General features: G+C 37.8%; 6 protein-coding genes across 6 annotated transcripts; 4 read left to right on the top strand and 2 right to left on the bottom strand.

Annotated features, from left to right (window-relative positions):
* Nucleotides 1–381: 381 nt before the first annotated feature.
* FDP41_007176 (uncharacterized protein) lies at nucleotides 382–3660 on the top strand (the record flags this gene model as incomplete). Its single annotated transcript, XM_044710892.1, has 7 exons — nucleotides 382–867; nucleotides 942–1263; nucleotides 1322–1734; nucleotides 1787–2138; nucleotides 2192–2779; nucleotides 2847–3097; nucleotides 3148–3660. 7 exons carry the CDS (start codon nucleotides 382–384, stop codon nucleotides 3658–3660), a joined length of 2925 nt encoding a protein of 974 aa, XP_044558502.1.
* Nucleotides 3661–3763: 103 nt separating this feature from the next.
* FDP41_007175 (uncharacterized protein) lies at nucleotides 3764–4318 on the top strand (the record flags this gene model as incomplete). The annotated part of the gene is made up of 1 exon (XM_044710891.1): nucleotides 3764–4318. The coding sequence occupies one exon, from the start codon at nucleotides 3764–3766 to the stop codon at nucleotides 4316–4318; it is 555 nt and encodes a 184-aa protein (XP_044558501.1).
* Nucleotides 4319–4434: 116 nt separating this feature from the next.
* Nucleotides 4435–7221, bottom strand: FDP41_007174 (uncharacterized protein; the record flags this gene model as incomplete). The annotated part of the gene is made up of 1 exon (XM_044710890.1): nucleotides 4435–7221. One exon carries the CDS (start codon nucleotides 7219–7221, stop codon nucleotides 4435–4437), a length of 2787 nt encoding a protein of 928 aa, XP_044558500.1.
* Nucleotides 7222–9032: 1811 nt separating this feature from the next.
* FDP41_007173 (uncharacterized protein) lies at nucleotides 9033–14312 on the top strand (the record flags this gene model as incomplete). Its single annotated transcript, XM_044710889.1, has 4 exons — nucleotides 9033–11836; nucleotides 11902–13611; nucleotides 13684–14014; nucleotides 14100–14312. 4 exons carry the CDS (start codon nucleotides 9033–9035, stop codon nucleotides 14310–14312), a joined length of 5058 nt encoding a protein of 1685 aa, XP_044558499.1.
* A 347-nt stretch (nucleotides 14313–14659) lies between these two features.
* FDP41_007172 (uncharacterized protein) lies at nucleotides 14660–15592 on the top strand (the record flags this gene model as incomplete). The annotated part of the gene is made up of 1 exon (XM_044710888.1): nucleotides 14660–15592. The coding sequence occupies one exon, from the start codon at nucleotides 14660–14662 to the stop codon at nucleotides 15590–15592; it is 933 nt and encodes a 310-aa protein (XP_044558498.1).
* A 176-nt stretch (nucleotides 15593–15768) lies between these two features.
* On the bottom strand, nucleotides 15769–17396 carry FDP41_007171 (uncharacterized protein; the record flags this gene model as incomplete). The annotated part of the gene is made up of 2 exons (XM_044710887.1): nucleotides 15769–16199; nucleotides 16283–17396. 2 exons carry the CDS (start codon nucleotides 17394–17396, stop codon nucleotides 15769–15771), a joined length of 1545 nt encoding a protein of 514 aa, XP_044558497.1.
* Nucleotides 17397–17873: the final 477 nt, after the last annotated feature.

The following is a 17873-nucleotide window of genomic DNA, read 5'->3' as shown; positions in this document are numbered from 1 at the left end:
AATAATGAATGTAACTACAAAAAGGTACAGAAAAGGAGTGAGAGATCACACGCGTGTGCAACGAGTTCGGCGAGCATCAAAGGATGCTGCTTCTTCATCACCTCCTCATATCCCATTAAAGGATATTTCCCTCCTCAACCTTTCTAACAAGTCGAACATTGTGGCTAATAAACAGCAGCGATAAAGATGACCGTTATAACGACATGAACACTGACGACGACAGTGATTCATTGGAATTAAAATATATTCTCATTGAGAATACTGAGAGCAGCGACGATGAAGAGATGGCAGAAGAACAAACACAGCAACCATCTCCACACGAAACATCTTTCAATCTTGTTGATCTTGATGAATCCATATCGAGAGAACAAACGAAAAAGTATGATGGAGAATCATGATGTAGACACTGACAAAGAAGTCTCTTTCACACCAGTTCGTAAAAGACTGAAACGAAGATCTTCAAGAGCCATCTCACCTCAACAGAGCCGTATGTTGAACAGCCCTGTTTTTGCATCCAATACCACTGCTGATACTAAGAATGATGATGTTGACGTGTCACTCACACTCAAATCTTACACTGCAAAGACAGCTCCAATCAAAAAGGGTCCCTTAAAGAAAAAAGAATCAGAATTGTCCGAAGATAGTGAAGAGATACAATCAGATGAGGAATGTTCGTCAGAAAAAGAAGAGAAATTAGACGATGAAGAGGAAGAAGATGAAGATTACCATGAATCAAGTGATGATGAGGATATCAATTCTTCTTCAGACATGGATGATTTGACTGATGAAGAGCCTGAGCTTTCTGCCGATAGCAGTGATCATGAATTGGAAGTCAAAACCAGATCCTCTAAAAGAAAACACAGTACAGTATCCATAAAAAAGCAAACAAAAAATCTAAAGAGGTGACTACAAAGAAAGCTATTGACCTTGAATCTACTAAGGCTTCAAAGAAAAAGCCTCAAAGAAAGCCATCCACTCTGCAAGATTTAAACACACTCGAGAATGGTTGGTCATTCGATGTAAAGAACAATCAATATATTTTAGAACTCGATGGAGACCCATTTGGATTTATGGTATCAGCCAAAATTTATGAAGGCTTGTATAATCAGCAACAAATTGGTTTGAAATGGCTCAAAGAACGACACTTTGATTCGAATTTCAATGGAGGCATACTAGGAGACAAAATGGGCCTTGGTAAAACTGTTCAAATTTCATCATTCATACATGGCCTATTTCTTTCAAAAAAAGCCAAACGTGTAGTTGGTAAGTTGAGAATTTCATGAAATTGCATAATAATAATTTCCTTAATCTTTTTTCTCAGTACTCTGCCCAAATAGCGTAATAGGTAATTGGAACAAAGAACTTGAAAAATGGTCTGATGATACCATCCAGGATGTTGTCGTATTTCACAATGTGGGAAGTAACAAGGTTCAAAACAGAAAAAGAATCGGTATGGTTGAGCAGTTCAACAGGGCCGCAAACAATGGAGGTGCAGTTTTAATTTCCACGCTCCAAACAATAAGCAACCATATGGACTTTTTGAAGAAAGAATTTGTTGGAGATACCCTTATTGATTCAGTAATTATTGATGAAGCTCACAAGATCAAGAATGCCAAATCTAAGTGTCACATGCAAATAGCTCAACTTCCAAGCAAGTCTAGATTTGCTCTTACAGGTACTCCTATCATGAACAGGTTGAATGAATTATATTCCCTCTTTTCGTGGATGTTTGAGGTAAGTTTTCAAGTGTTATTTATCCATTACTATTGGGCTACCAATGAAACAGGACAAACTACTTGGTACTCTTAAAGACTTCAATGAAAACTATGCAATTTCAATTAACAGATCCACCAAGAGAGACGCAAGGTCTGTTGAAAAGCAGCTAGGCAACATTCGCGCTGACTGTTTGCGAGAGAAAATTAAACACTACCTACTCATGCGTGAAAAGAGTGAAACCTTGAAGGTAGATAATCAACTCTTCAAGAGTGACGTAAAAAATTCCAATACTTCAAGAATTGGACAAAAGAATGACTTGATGTTATGGCTTACTTTAACAGCTGAGCAAATTCAAATGTATAAGGATTACATCAGTTCAGACGAAGTCAAGAGAGTACTCAACAGAACTCAAAATCCACTTGGTAAGTTATTCATTACAATGCCAAATCTATATGATCCAGATTTTCATGAAAAGCTGGTATTACGATCATGAAACAAATATGCGACCATCACATCATGTGCCGAGGATATAACGAAATGCAAAAACAAAAAGAGCAAGCGTTGAAAGAAGCTGCCAAGGAGCAAGCTATGGAAGAAGACCAGAGAGATATTGAAGATATGAAGGATTTTATCGATGACGAAGACGAAGATGCAATTATGGGCTCGGACTATGGCATTCTTGATGCTGATGATCTTGATGAAAAAACCAAGAAAGCAATTGAAAGGAGGTTGAAAAAAGCAGAGGAGGATCGAATTTTGAAATGTATAAGAGATGAGCCAGTGGATGAGCTCATTAACGCGAGTTGTAAAGTCAAAATTGTCCAAGATCTAATTTTGAAAAACAGAGAGGAAGGGCATCGTTTATTAATATTCTCCTCATTTACAAGAATGCTTGATACTATAGCAATTCTACTAAATAGTTTGGACTTGAAATTTAATAGAATTGACGGCTCTATAACAAGCTACAAGGAAAGAACGAGATTAGTAGATGAATTCAACTCAGATGAAGATATTGATTGCTTTTTACTGAGCACACTAGCAGGAGGAGTTGGACTCAACTTGGGTAAGTCGATCCTAATCGTTAAATCTCTATTCATTACCAATATGCATACATTCTTGTAATCGAAAAGTTGGTGCCTCAAGAGTGATCATTATTGAGCCTAATTGGAATCCACAGCTTTATGAACAAGCGATCGATAGAGTCTATCGTATTGGGCAGCGCCAGAACGTTGTTGTTTATCGTCTCGTCACAGCAGGTACAATTGAGGAATATATTTATGGAAAACAAATTCCCAAAAATACTGTAACCAGAACGGCGACTGTACAGTCCAATCAGTATCGTTATTTTAGTGACTCAGATTTGCGAGAAATGTTCACTTTGGTAAGTGATCTGAATTGGTTTTGAATTTCGTCAACATATGCCTCATTTAGAAAGCTACCACTGTCAGTAACACATGTAACAGGTTGAACAAAATTCACAAAGATGAACGCAAGGATGCACCTGGCCTTGCAGAGCATATCAAATTTCTTGAAAGTTTAGACGGATTGGTAGGCATTTCAGATCATGATGTTCTTTTCCAAAAAGAAGCGGATGACGTAAATGAAGATTTGGCTCTTCAAGAAGAACTTAAACGACAACATCAACAATCTCAAATCAGAAAAGCCCGTGAAGAGTATATTCAACAATTAATAGCTGCTCGTGAAAAGCAAGAACAATTATTGGCGAATATTGGCCTTCCAGTGGCAAGTGACAGCCAATCAGGAGAGTCTCCAACATTAAGTAGCAGTACTGGCGCCGAAATCAATTCCAAGAGCTCACAATCGACCTCTTCGCGGTTAGCTCTACAACAAGATTTTGCTGAATTTTCAAAGAGACTTCAGCTTCAACTTGAACGAGCCTTGAAGCAAAAAGATCAAAGTCAACAACAACAGAAATGGATTTGAGTGTGTGCAAGCAAACAATATTTCAAATATAATGCTCTATTGTTTCATATTCGATATTCATTCAAGAATTAAGGCAATTTTTTTTTTCTTTAAGAGGAAAAAAATGCTTTCTCGCTCCTCGGAGCCAACCGATATTCCTGCTGGACCTCGGGGTGCTCTCATGTTCTTTGTATTGAATACTGTCTTGTTTTCAGGAGTTCTCATTACGAGTGTTGTCTGGTTTTGTATCAGTTTGAAAACCGACGATAGCTTTTCAGTGCAACAAATTGCTCGAGTGGAGAATGCCCGATATGAAACGATCGTGGTGAATACCTCTTCAATAAATTCGAAGGCATGGATTCCGAGAAATGATGAAGATTCTTCTGAAGTTTGGTATCGAGCAGAGGTGAGATATTTGAGTAATGAAGAGCAAACTTCCGAGAGGACAGCCCTCACAACTCCCTTTTTAGCTTCGCAGTATTCCAATATTCAGAATGGTTCTGTGGTGTTTTGTTATTCGAGCCGATCCCCACTCCTTAAAGGATATTGCTCACTAGAAAATGGTAGTCATTTATTCAGCACGTGGTTTGTTTTTACCTTTTTTTCTGGGCTAGGTTTTGGAATGTTTGGGGTCTCTTCGTTGTTCCTGTCTTCTCCAAGAAACAAGAAGAAGTCTTAGATCATGAGGATGGCTGGAAACCATATTTATCGCCGTGCAATTGTAAAATGAACAGGATGAAGCCAAGTGGAAATTTATTCAACCCATGAGTTGACTTTGAAGGTCGTGACGCCGTTTTATTTCAAGAGAATGGCCAAACAGTCGCCACTTCGCAATAAACTACGTGCTTTGGAGTTTACAAAATTCTGTAAATACTGTTCGTCAAGTTCAATCAATTTGTCGGGTAGATTCTGACTCAAAATTCCAATCGAAAGAATATCACTGATTTGAATGGTCTCTGGAACTTGTGTTGAATGGTTGTCGCAATATCGAACCGCATCAGCATATCTCTGTGCAACATTTTCCTTAAACATTTCCAAATAGCTCTTTGATGCATTCAATTCACGATCTTGATACAGATGATTTTCAATTTGCATCAAGCTGATCAAATTGAAAGCCTCATCCGATTGTCTCTTGAAACTAATTACTGTAATATTGCAATCCATTTCAAGAATTGGGTGTTCTAATCCGATATTGAATGGGTCCAACAGTTGATTCGAACTCGATACTTCTAAAGTTTCTGGCACATTGACTTGCGGGTGGGCATGTGACAATTCGTGTGGTGGTACAATTGTTTTTGAAGGTGTGAATTCTTTTTCTGAACGGTTTGGTGCCGCCGTCTTTTTCACTCTCTTATTGTTTTTGGGTGATTCGTTTGGAGAGTTTCTTCCAGCAGTGTTACTTGTCACATTCGATCCTTCCTCAGCACAGTTCTTTGATCTTCTCTTCTTATTACTTGGCTTGTTTTCATTCAATGGGTTTTTCACAATTCTTCCACTATTACCAGTACTCGAAGGAATGTACTCTCCTCTTGAATATCTCCACACCTTGTTAAAATCAGTGGAACACACAGGTCCAAATTCAATGCTATCAGCCAATCCTGGGAAAGTTTTCTTATAAATCTCAATATTACTTGCATGAACAAAGTAATTCTTTTTAAAACTCATGTTGGATCGTTTACAAATGACGCAATTTCTTTGTTCTGGATCAGGGAACATGTCTCGCACTGCATGCAAGCTGGCTTTTGAAGCAGCATCTTGTTCGAGTAATGGATTGGTTGTTGTTGAGGTTGACGCCTTTCGAGAGGAAGATCGCTTCGCCTTGATTCGAGGAGAAGCACTTGGAGAATTCGAAGAGGATGCTGTTTTCGAATGTGATTCGATTCGATTACGTGACTTGGTGGGAGGAGTACTTGTCGCAGTTGTGTGATCAACACCTTCTTGATTTGCTACTGAATGTGGAGTTGTCACAACGGTTGCAATGTTTGTGCTCGAAACACTTGGTGACGAGTGACTGTGTGGACTCTGCGATGAAGAGAAACTATTGAAAGTATCCAATCCACTTGAAAGCAATGACACAAAGGATTGTTCTTCAAAGTGATGTGAATCACAAGTGTTTGTGGTATTCATGAAAGAGCTGCATTGATTCAAACTGATTTGAGTTGGAGTCATGGTGGTAGTGTGAAGAGGATTCATGTTGGTGACATGTGTGTTGAATGGAATGGGATTGATAGGATCAGAACTGCTTAATAGTTGCAACAAGGCATTAACATAGTGTTGATCCGAGGAAGAAGAAGAAGAAGGAGGAGGAGTGGTAGGTGTTGTTGGAGTTGTTGGAGTTGTTGTTGTTGTTGTTGAGGTGGTCGTTGTGATCAAAGGATGACGTTGAGGTTCTTGATGACTCAAATGGCGAGTGGTGGTGACAACACGGAGAGGATTTGAATGACGCAAGTGTTGTTGATTCAATACAAAATGATGTTGAGGAGTGGGTGTTGTTAATGTGGGAATGACATGCAGTTGAGGTTGTGGGCGATGATTCATCATCATGATGGTGGGACAAGTCATTTGAGTGAGTAGTAAGGATTTCATAATCTCTGCAGAGGGAATATTCACACTCGAGTAGTGATTGCTGATGCCATTGATCAATTGGTTGTTACCTTTATGGACCACTTTGTGATTCTTCTTCAAGTGGTGGTGATGGTTGTTGTTGTTGGATTCGACCACATGTGGTGGTGGTGGTGATGAAGGAAAGAGAGATTCATGATCCATGATGGTGGTTGTTGCTGATGTTGGAACATGTCGTGTGATGAACATGGAGGAGCAAGTTTTGGTAGTGTTCGATAGGGATGGATGATACCAACAGGAAGAAGCATTGTCATCCTCCTCCTTCCCCTGTGCAGCAGCAGGATGCTCCAGAAGATCTCTCAAAGATGATGATTGCACTGACAATGATGGATTGACCAAGTTACCACTTTCGGGTAAAGTGTCTTTATATGGAAATGATTGTCCAGATGAAGCTCCGTGATGAACGTTGTTGTTCGAACATGTGGAAGTGGCAATAGTAGTAGTAGGAATAGTAGTAGAGGTAGTATTTTCTGCGATCTTGGCAAGTGATGTTTGTTGATGTAAAGTCCATTCATCATCATCATTGTCGTCCTCCTTGAACACATCGTATTGAATTTCTTCCTCCTCGAAGGAAGGATGACAAGTGGTGGTGTTGGTGGTATTAGCGCTGTTGGTAGTAGAGTTGGATGCCAATTCATTGCTTGGAAGTGTCAATAAGATGTCTTGATCGAGGAGTAGTAATGGTTGTTGTTGATGTGAAGAAATATCGTTATTTCTATCAACCTCTTGGGAAAAGTTATTGAGAATCTTGTTATTGAATGGATTGAGGACGACATGGTGAGAGAGTGTGTTGTTGTTGTTTGAGTGGTGTTGTTGATGTAGTTGTAGTTGTTGTTGTTGTTGGTTCAATAATAGTGAATGGAGAACATTCTGTTTCGTTGGAGTAGTGGAAGTGTTGGCGGAAGAGGTTGGACTGTAAGAAAGTGGTTGTTGTTGTGGATGGTGTGAAATATAATTCATCAAGAAACAGTGTTGAGAGAAGATTGTTCGAACAAGCGAGAGAGAGTGAGCGAGTGAGTGGTGTATGTGAAAAATTAGAAGTAATCAATGACAATGTGTATTTAAAAAGAATCGACAAGCAACAGTAGGAGGAGCGAAAAAGGCAACTGTATGGAACGTGATGAATGAATGGGTCAAGTTGAAATGCAAAATGAAAATTCTGAGTTTGTGTGTGAAGAGGTGTGTGGTTGTTTTTTTGTGTGTAAATTGACAGTGGCAGCTTTGAATCGAAATTCCACAAATTTTCTTACTCCAGCGAAGTGTGTTTTGAGTACATGTGCTGCTGAGAATTAAAGCTTCTGCTGAGATATCAAACTTTCCAAAACTGTGTGAATATATTGTCCGCATAATAAAAATGACATTTGACAGAATGTGCGTTGCAAAAACAAACTTCATGCACCGAATCTTGTCGTTTTGACATTCTGCTTGTGGGGATTGATTTGGAGAGAAACCATTTCTTTTCAACAACAATACTATGATCAAGTAGTAGTATGCCGTCGTTCACATAAACCTGAACCAAGGATTAGTGACGACATGACATTCAAAAAGGATCCTTCATTCTTTGCATTGTAAATTCTGACTGCCAACTGTTGTTGTTGATATTAGTGCACGTACGAAAGGGTGGCTATTCGATTTGGAAAGGTTAAAAAACAAAAGATGCAAACCCTGACCTAATTTCTACCCGAATACCCTAGTCACACATGTGAGAAAAGCGATCTTTTCAAACCGAATCGGTATTACAGTTGCAGCTCCATGTCTGGTTTCGCATGAATCTTCTTGTTCGTCGGCAAAAAAATTCATCGAACAAAACTTTAATGTATTTAAATGAGCTTTTTGGTATTATGATTCGAGCGGGGCAAGAGTCGAAAGGTTCACTTGATGGTCCACTTGACGATCCACAATCCACATTTCCACATTGTGGACCATTTAGACGTCAGTAATGAGAGAATGCATTAATAAATACGGTTGATTGTTGTATCTGACGATTAAATAATCTCGAATTCTGATCTCATGTGTTGTTCTTTCTCACCGATTGTAAAATATAGTTTCTATTTGGATTGTGAGAAGTGGTCCAAACAATATCTTTTCAAATGAAAAACAGATTGGGTACGTATAGTGAAGAAAGATAATACTGAAATGTATTAAATGTAGTATCTCAAGAAAAAACCTCACTAATGCAAAGTAACGTCCTCCTGTTGAAATCGTCTTGTCCTTTCAAAACAATTGAAACGCGCTTCTTTCAACCTTAATGATCACCATCATTACACATGACTATCATTGAGAACATGAATTTCGATTTGTACCATCCTACAGCTTGATTCCGATAAAGTTCATATGTTTCAAATGCAACACTTAACTATGAAAGATTTTTAAACATTGATTCTTTTCGGCATTGATTCTTCGCCACAGCACACCATGTCAATCACTAAATGAAAATCGAGATAGGATGATGTTATTACTGAAAAAGAAAAATGGTCATTTGCAATTCATCTCCCGTGATTTAAACGGACTAGTTGATCGATAGAGATAGACCCAATTGGCCTTGCTCTCTCATTTGTATGACTTTCATTGCACATAAATCAACACCCATCAATGCCAACTCACAAGCTCATACATTGAGGTAATGTGATCATGTGCGCACATGCGGATTCTCAAGACGCTAATCAGGACATCTCTTTGCAATTTTTATACATGGAACATGTAGTTGGAACCGAAAGTGTGATGACCGTCACATTCAATCATGCATTCAGTTGTTGAGAATCAACTTTAAAATGTATCATCATCAACCTTCGGCCGCCACAACTGCAAGGCGTCTATCAAGTTCTAATATCGACGAAGCTGAAGACATTACATCTGCTAATGTTCCCTCTCGTAATGATGACGCATCAAGCACTAGTCACTGCTCTAATACCGGTGGCCAGCCAAACATCGTCCATTCCACTAGTGGAATGTTTGGTTTAGGTGCGAATCGATCGATCTCAGCAAGTTCGAGCTCTCTAAGTAACAATTCTTCTGATGCAATTGGTTCCAATGGTTCTGTTTCAAAACAAATTATAGATAAGGCTATGAATTTTTTAGTTTCTCTCAATGCAAAGAAGGCGAGGCAAGATTCTATGAAGAAGGTGTTTCTTCAGCTTCTCATCTATGGTTACATGTTGTTTTGCATGGTTGTATTGAGCTCTGTGCCATCTACCATGTATGAGGAAGGAACGACTGTTACTACGAGTTCCAATAATGGACATGCACCTTTGTGGGGTATCAATGCTGGATGGACCCAAAGAGTGTTGTTTTATCCCATCAATTTTGGAGCTGAACACTATTCATATGTGGCTGTGATTGCCCTCTCTGCATCCTTTTTGTTTCTTGAGGCATTAATGCTTTTCATGTATTACGTGTATTATTTTCTTCACACCAGAGGTCACAGATTCAGTGAAAAGGCCAAGAAAGTTGTGCTTCCTTTCACTCTTTTCATGTTAGCTCTGTCAAATTGGATGATTTGGATTCATTGCATTCCCATGTCTTCTTCCTTTACATCCTCAAGAAACGAATATTTTCCGTCCATTGTTAGCGATTCAACTCTGAATATTATATTCATGGTTATTGGAAGCATTGGCGTATTGATCAACATCTTTATTGGGATTATCGGTACTATTGTGACTTGCGAGACAATTCCACCCATAGAAACAAGATTTGCGTCATTTACCGTGGATAGACCAGACGTTATAATTGCCATTACATTATTGAATCAGATCTCTGTTGTTTTAACAGTTATACTGAACACCAATAACGTGATTGCTTCTTCTGTCGTTAAGTTTATTTTGAGTAGTGTAGTTTCTATTTACTTTTTAAGGAAATGCCCTTATTTTAAGATATGGGAAAACGGAATAGTGTTTGGTTGTCTCCTTGCCAAAACATTTGGAAGTATTGGACCTTTAGTAATGGGAGCCATTAAGCCATATATTGCAAACCAATTTGAGCAGACAGGAGAGATCATGTTTGGGGTGACTGTCACTTTGCAATTTCTGGGATTAATCATTGGAAGTATGTCGCTTTCAATTTATCTCAGAATATTGGTCTCTTCAGTCAAGAAATATATCGGCAACATCATGACTGAATTTCCAGACAAGTCTGGTGCTTATCAAATCTACTCTTCTTTTGAAGAACGAAAGACAATGAGTCAATTGATATTCTATTTGCGAATTTCCATAGGAAGTGCTTTTTCAGAGTCTCCTTCAGCACTTGACGTTTCTTTGAAATTGTTAAAGCACTGTAGCAGCAAATCATTCACAAATGTTGATTTCTTGTTGATCAACTCAGTAATAGCGACATTTTATTCGTCTCATGAGGATGTGTTGACTGCAAAATCTCATGCAATGAACATGTTGCTAAATGCCAAGAAAAACAACCCATCTCGAATGCAGCATTATATGATTTTATTGAGAAGTAAGGAGTTAGAAGTCAGTATGGAAAAGATATCAAACATTAATATTGAATTAAGACAAACTTTGCAACATATCCAGAGGAAACAACAAGCTCTCTCATACTTTCACAAAGAATTCTTTAAAGAGCTTTTAAGTGAAAAGCCGTCACACACAAAGTTATTGAATATCAACAGATCGGCTACCAAGTTGTTAACAGAGTGCAACAGCGGCTACAGAACGTTATACTCACAAAATCCAAACGACAAAATTTTGTTAAGATCCTATGCCATGTTCTTGGAAACATTCAAGTGGGAGTTTGAAGCTGCGAACGAACTCTTGGAAGAAGCCAACTTGGTTGACGATGATGACCAAAAGGTTACTGCTAATGTATCTAGAAAGCTCCCTCTTCCCGACAAATTTAACAAGAGTAACAGAGTTCATCCAACATCTGTTGTTAATACTTTCCAACAATCAAAGAAATCATCATTTGTAGATAAGACCACTATGGAAGAGATTGGACGGAGCGACGACGAAGATAATTGGGAGTCCGTGAGCAATACTGGAGACACCGACAAGAAAGAAAATGCATTACGTTTGGCCATTAACACTACTGAGCAGAACACCGTGCCCAAAACATGGTTTGTGACCTTTTTAATACTCTCTCTTATTGTTGTTCCCATTTTGTTCACAACCTCCAGCATTTATTTGAATCAAATTTCAACAAGAGTTGCATTGGAGGAGCAAGTATGCTCACTCAGTGGAATTCCTCATTTGATTATTACACATATTCGTTCTGTTCAATCCAAGTACAGATACTCACATACACCCGAAAAGAGAGCGGAAATTCCTTTCGTTGTCTCGACGGCCAAGTTACAAATCACAGCACTGTTAGAAAAAGTGAATAGTGTGAAAATGGCCTCGATATCTGGTCAGTTTATTCCAGAAGTTGTAGCCACCTTCACAGAGGTAATATGGCCCTACAATATTCCAATTAAGCAAGATAACGAATTTGCAGATCCCCTTTTCGAAACGGGAAATTCTTCAGTCAGTCAGTTTGTGGACTTGATACTCAATCAAGGTCCACAAATTTTATCATTGATCAATGATTTAGAAGCATTTAATCTTACTAGATCGAACTATCCTTTGTTAATTTTGTAAGTTAAGATATTTCAGACACAGATGATTTTTTAACTTTGTGAATTTTCTAACGCTGTTACAGCTATCTTGATCGCAGAGAAATGACCAGTGCTTTTGACAGTTTTTGTACGTCTTTTATTCAAAGCTCCACATCAGAAATTAACCGAGAGGGTATTGTATTCTATAGCATTTTTGGAGCTGTATTGGGAGTTTACTTGGTGTTCTCAGTCATATTTATTATTGTAACAAGAAATCACTTACTGCAAATTGAAAGGATTCTAAAGCACATTTTTATGAACATTCCAAAGGAGGAGAGTGGACGGGTGTTTCACAACCTGGAGCTCAAAACCAATCAACATAGCTACAAAGAAAGTTCTTCCATTTTCACTCCATATTTGATTTTCATGCTTGTTACATTGTCCATTATTGCCATTATCATAGTTGCAAGTATATTAATCATCGTTGAGTTTCAAAGAAATATTTCTACTTCTATTTCAACAATGGAAACCATATCAAAACTGAACACTGTGGTTAGGACATCCATGAGAGTTTTTTTAAGACTCAACGAACTTGTTGTTAGAAGCAAGCTGATGCTTATTCCTTGGAACCTTGTCCAAGAAGATAACATGAATGAATTAAGAAATTGTGACAAAGCTTGGCGAGAAATTAGTGTTGGAGGTGCCGATACTGGATACCGATCACCAATTTCTGGAATTTCGTCGGAAATGGACTTGCTAATGTCAGGAACGTGCAACAACACAAACACAAGTTCAAATTTTACCAACACAACACTATCTTTGCAAGAAATTGATCAACAATATGAATGCCAAGGCATGAATCAACTAGTTTCTAGCTATCTTTCCCGGGCAGTAGAGCTTAATAATGATTATTACCATAATTATTACGACATACAGACAGCCATTGATATTTATTTCAGGAATATTTATTTCCTAGCAACTTCATTCGCAGAAAAATCATTTGTGTTTATCTCGACATATGTCACTTATGCAAAGAATGCGAACTTTTCCTTGTCGATAGCTGCATTTGCAATCAGTATATCATTTTGTTTGTTGCTACTATTAGGGAGCTATTCCTCTCTTTCGAAATATTGGGAAGAAAAACACAACATGAGAATGTTATTGAATTACATTAACCGGGAAACAATTGATCAAAATGATGACCTTAAACAGTATGCAATCTCTCATCGCATTCCCAACAAGTTTTCGAAAAGTGTGCAAAAGTTAACTGACAAGTGGGGTTTTACAAATCATTCATCTAACGAAGAGGAACCAATGGCCATGACGAAATCTATAATGAATGCTGCTACAGATGGATGTATTGTTTGTAATCCTGAAGGCTTTATTGTAATATTTAACAAAGCAGCTGAAAACATGTTTGGATACCACCAAAGCGAGTTATTGGGCGCTCCTCTTTCTTTACTTTTTTCTAATTCAGAACAACAAAAGATTGAAAAGACGATTTTTTCAATTACCTCTTCCCAAAATGCATATGTTGAAACGTTTGAAATGTCACCTGTTCGAAAGAATAAGACGAGCTTTTCTGCGTCTGTTTCAATATCTGTGAGCGTTTTCAACAAGAAATCCCTCATTGCATGCTTTGTCAAAGATGTTACTACCGAAAAGAAGCAAGCCTCTCTTATTTGCGAAGAAAAAAAGAAGAGTGAGGAATTACTCTTGAATATTTTGCCTTTGCCTGTGGCCATTCGACTCAAGCAGGGAGAAACCTCAATTTGTGAAAAGTTTAATGACTTGACAATATTCTTCAGCGACATGTATGTTCTTACTTCAGTTTATTTACTGATTCTAAACATTTCACATACTTTCACATATTAACTACTTATTAGGGTTGGGTTCACTGCCATGAGCAGTACAATGACTCCAAATGATCTTATTGTCATGCTTGGGGATATCGTACAAAATTTTGATAAGCTCACCGAAAAGTACTATATTGACAAAATTAAAACCATTGGTGATGCATACTTTTGTGTGGCTGGAGCACATGCGAGCAGGTCATCAGATCATGATGAACGAATGCTCAAATTCTCAATTGACATCTTTGCTTTCTTGAACTCATTCAACAAGCAAAATGAAAAGAAAATTAATATAAGAATTGGATTGCATACAGGAGAGTGTGTTGGAGGGGTGATCGGTTATAAGAAATTTGCATATGATTTGGTAAGTGTTATTCTTTTTGTGGCAGTTCGATCGAATTTGGAATTAATTTTTGAACAATGAAACCTGAATACTGTAATGATTTCAGTGGGGAGATGCCATCAATACAGCCTCTCGTATGGAATCTACAAGTATGCCTGGAAGAATTCAAATTTCAAGAGCCACATACGAACGAGTGTACGATTTAGGATTCGAATTTGAGGAGCGAGAAGGCATTCAAGTGAAAGGCAAAGGATTAATGAAGACATATTTACTTGCAAGCAAACATCATTTACCTGCCATTGAGGAAATTAATAATTAAATATGTTTTTCCATATTGTTCGAATTCTAACCCAAACATGCCAAACACATCATCAGACACTTCAACATTCTTGCCTTTTTAAGTCACCTATCAAGTATAAGTAAGGACAATTAACGACCCGTCGCACATGAAAAAGCAAACTTCAAAAAAAAAATTCCAACAACAACAAGCCTTCCTCGTCATTTTAGTGGCTCTTTCGGAATTCTTCTTATCGGAACGGAACGAACGTTGGTTGGAAATCTGTACGCACGATCATCCGTTCGTTGAAAGCATCATCATCATCACACCTCCTCCTCTTTCTTCTCATTGGAAACAATATTGCAGTTTGGATTCTCAGAGTGAAAGAGATGAGTTTTTACGCCGACCAAACCTACTCAACCTTTAGTGGCTATCCTTCGGTTTATCATCCAGTGGATGAAGTAACTGGAAAGGCTCTCATTAGTTCAAACATTGATTTTTGTGAGGCTAATTTTCAGTATTCGTCGTTCGTTGCTGAACCTGTGAATACTATTTCGTCCTATGTGTATCTGTTGATTGCTATTGCTCACTTATATTTCATTTTCAAGTTTGAAAGGACGTTGAATAAGGTTGGTGGATTATTTTGGAGGTTTTACATTGGTTCTGTTTTTTGCATCTTTCTGGGCTTTGGAAGCTCCTTTTTGCATGCCACCCTGACCAGAATTGGTCAATACACAGATGAAATTCCCATGGTGATGTGCGTTAATCAAGGAATTTATAATTACTTGTTTAAGGAAAAGAAGAATTGTGACAGAAAGTGGTATCATAATATTGTACTAATTGCATTGGTCACATTTACTGTTGGTCACTCATTGGCAACCATTTGGTTTCCAAAAAGCTATGCTGTATTCGTTTTTGTGTTTGCTGCCTTGTTGAATTTATCCACTGCCTTTGAGGCAATTCAAATTTACAGAGGAAATAATCTGGCTGAATGGCTTCGTCAATATTTGCCACAAAACCAACACTCTGAGGTTGAGGGGCTAGTTTCCAAGATCAGAAGAATTTATTTTATTTATTTCAGCTTTTTCTTGGTGGCATTCATTTTGTGGTCTATTGAATTTGCTTTTTGCCCATACGTTTACTTTTTGCACCTTCATGCTTATTGGCACATTTTGACTGCCATTGCAGCAAATGCAAAAAGCACACTGTGGATCTACCTAACCATGCTTGGTCATGGTTTTACTGATGTCAACTTGACCTATTTTGACAGATTCCGAATTTTGGCAAAGATCGAATTGGACTATAAGAGCAAGAGAAACTAAGCCAGTACTCCAAACTCATTGTATCTAAACCTTATAATAACAATATTATTTATTGCATATATGTATATTAACTTCAATGACTTCTTGTTCTTAGATTTACGGAATGATTGAGAAAATCAAGTTTAACTAACAGCAATCTCTCACCGTAACATTTTAAGTTGTGGCTTTTTGCACTCTTACATTACAACAATGACTGGTATTCCAATTAATTTCACAGCATCAATCTCACTCCAGCTCGAAGAGTTAGTAGTATCCATTTCAACGTAAATAATCTTAGATTCCACTCCTGTGTTTCTTAAGGAAGGTGAGAAAATTCTGGAATGTTGTGCAAGACTTGATTGTTGTGTAGGTCCCTCATAGAGAACCACCCAATCTTCAGGTCTTGCCTCAAACGTGGTTGTTCCAATAATGGATCCATCGAGTTGAGGTTTTCTTGAGGTGTATCTGTCTTTACCTCTTGGAAGACAGCTAATTTTTGTCACAGCACCTGGATTAAATGTTTCATAAAGTTGGATTCCAGTAATTTTGTAATAATCAGCAAATTCCACAATAAAGAATTCTTTCGAGTTTTGTTGGAGACGAGGAGCCCATGCCTCGGGAAAATCACCTATTACAAATGTGAAAATACACCAAGGAAGCCATGATGAATTTTTTGTTGAATTGTTTTCGTTTATAATTTTTCAAACTTACCATATTTAGGATAAACTCGTGAGGGACCTGCAATATTGACTGATCCCCATCGTGTACTATACTCACTCGAGGCATCCAATGTTTTCACAGCCCATTGAGCTCTCTCCTCATTTCCCAATTTCAATTTACTTTCATCATACCATTTCATAATTTTAAGTGTGACATCAATATTAGGTTCTTCCATCATGGCATTATTGAATTCTTCTGAAACGACACATTCTGCAGCACTTGAATAATTTTGTAAGATGTAGTTCAATGACAAGGGCAGCTCAAAGATTTCATTCTCCATTTCTGGATCAATAATAGAACCATTTTCATAAGGTACCGGCTTTTTCAAGGTGGTGGTGACAAGTGAATTGGTGGAAGTCGAGAAGGAGGAGGATGATAATGGTGGTGGTTGTGACGCCATCATTGGATTGAAATTTCCATAATTGGAAATGTTACTAGTTGTTGTCGCAAAATTGTTGTTGCTATTAAAGTTGTGACCACTTGTTGTCATGAAATTATTATTGATTCCTAAAATTCCAGATGAAGTATTAACATTGTAAATATTGTTGTTATTTAAATTATTGGAATTGCCATAAAACGATGAGTTGAACATGGAGGATGGCATTCCGAGAGGACTTGTTGTTGTTGTCGCTGATGATGGATTGTTTTCCATCCTAATTGATGTCAAATTATTTTGCATCATCATCATTGGATTCATAGAATTCATTAAATGGTTATTAGTATTATTATTATTCGTGAAAGAAATGTTTTGCATGGTGGATGGCATTGTCGTGTGAGTGTTGTAATTAACACCCATATTTGGAAATTGATAATTTTGTTGATTGGCATTATATAATGTCGGTGTTGAACTCGTACCCAATGATTGACCTGAATGTGAATTCAAATCTTTGTTGTGAATCATGTTTTCATAGAAGGATCGATAAGGACTTTTTGAAACATCTCGACTAGTACTTGTCGGATCGACACAAAAGAAGGAATGATCCATCTCTTCGAAACTGTATTTGCATTGTTCGAGAGGAGGAGGAAGAGGACATGGAACGGGTGTGAGGAGTGATCCTCCTGATGGTGGTGGTTGCTGAGGTTGGAGTGGTTCGGATGGTGTCATGTTGGTGATGATGATCTTGACAAACGGTTGCAACTGACGTCAGGAAATGAAATTGAGTCGATCTATTTTTTTTGATCGTTTTGTTGATGGTTGGCATCTGACAGAAGTTCATTTGCAAAGTTCCATCTAAATGAAAATATTTTTTTATGGCAACTCCAACTATGGAAACAACAAAGAATTCCACAAAGAGATTTAAGTTTCGTAAGAGCATTCATTGAGAGATACATATTGGTCAAATGGGCTTTGAAAAGCAGCAAAAAAACCATGCCCTGTCAGGATGGGACTGCTGTCTGTATTATACAAAGAAAAAAGAATACCCAAAGACATGACCACCATTGCTTTCACGGTCTAATAAGGAACACAGTTGAAAATATTTATCCTTTCTTGATGACAATTTGGGAAAAAATAGATGCCACAAGTGTTAAGCAATAAATCTAATTCGAGATCTTATCTTGTATCCACAACACATGATTTATT

This window comes from Naegleria fowleri (assembly GCF_008403515.1).
Source record: "Naegleria fowleri strain ATCC 30894 chromosome Unknown tig58, whole genome shotgun sequence".
In the NCBI taxonomy this organism is placed as follows: Eukaryota; Heterolobosea; class Eutetramitea; order Acrasida; family Naegleriidae; genus Naegleria; species Naegleria fowleri.
The sequence above is the reverse complement of the archived record's forward strand: the minus strand, read 5'-3'. Positions and strand labels throughout refer to the sequence as shown.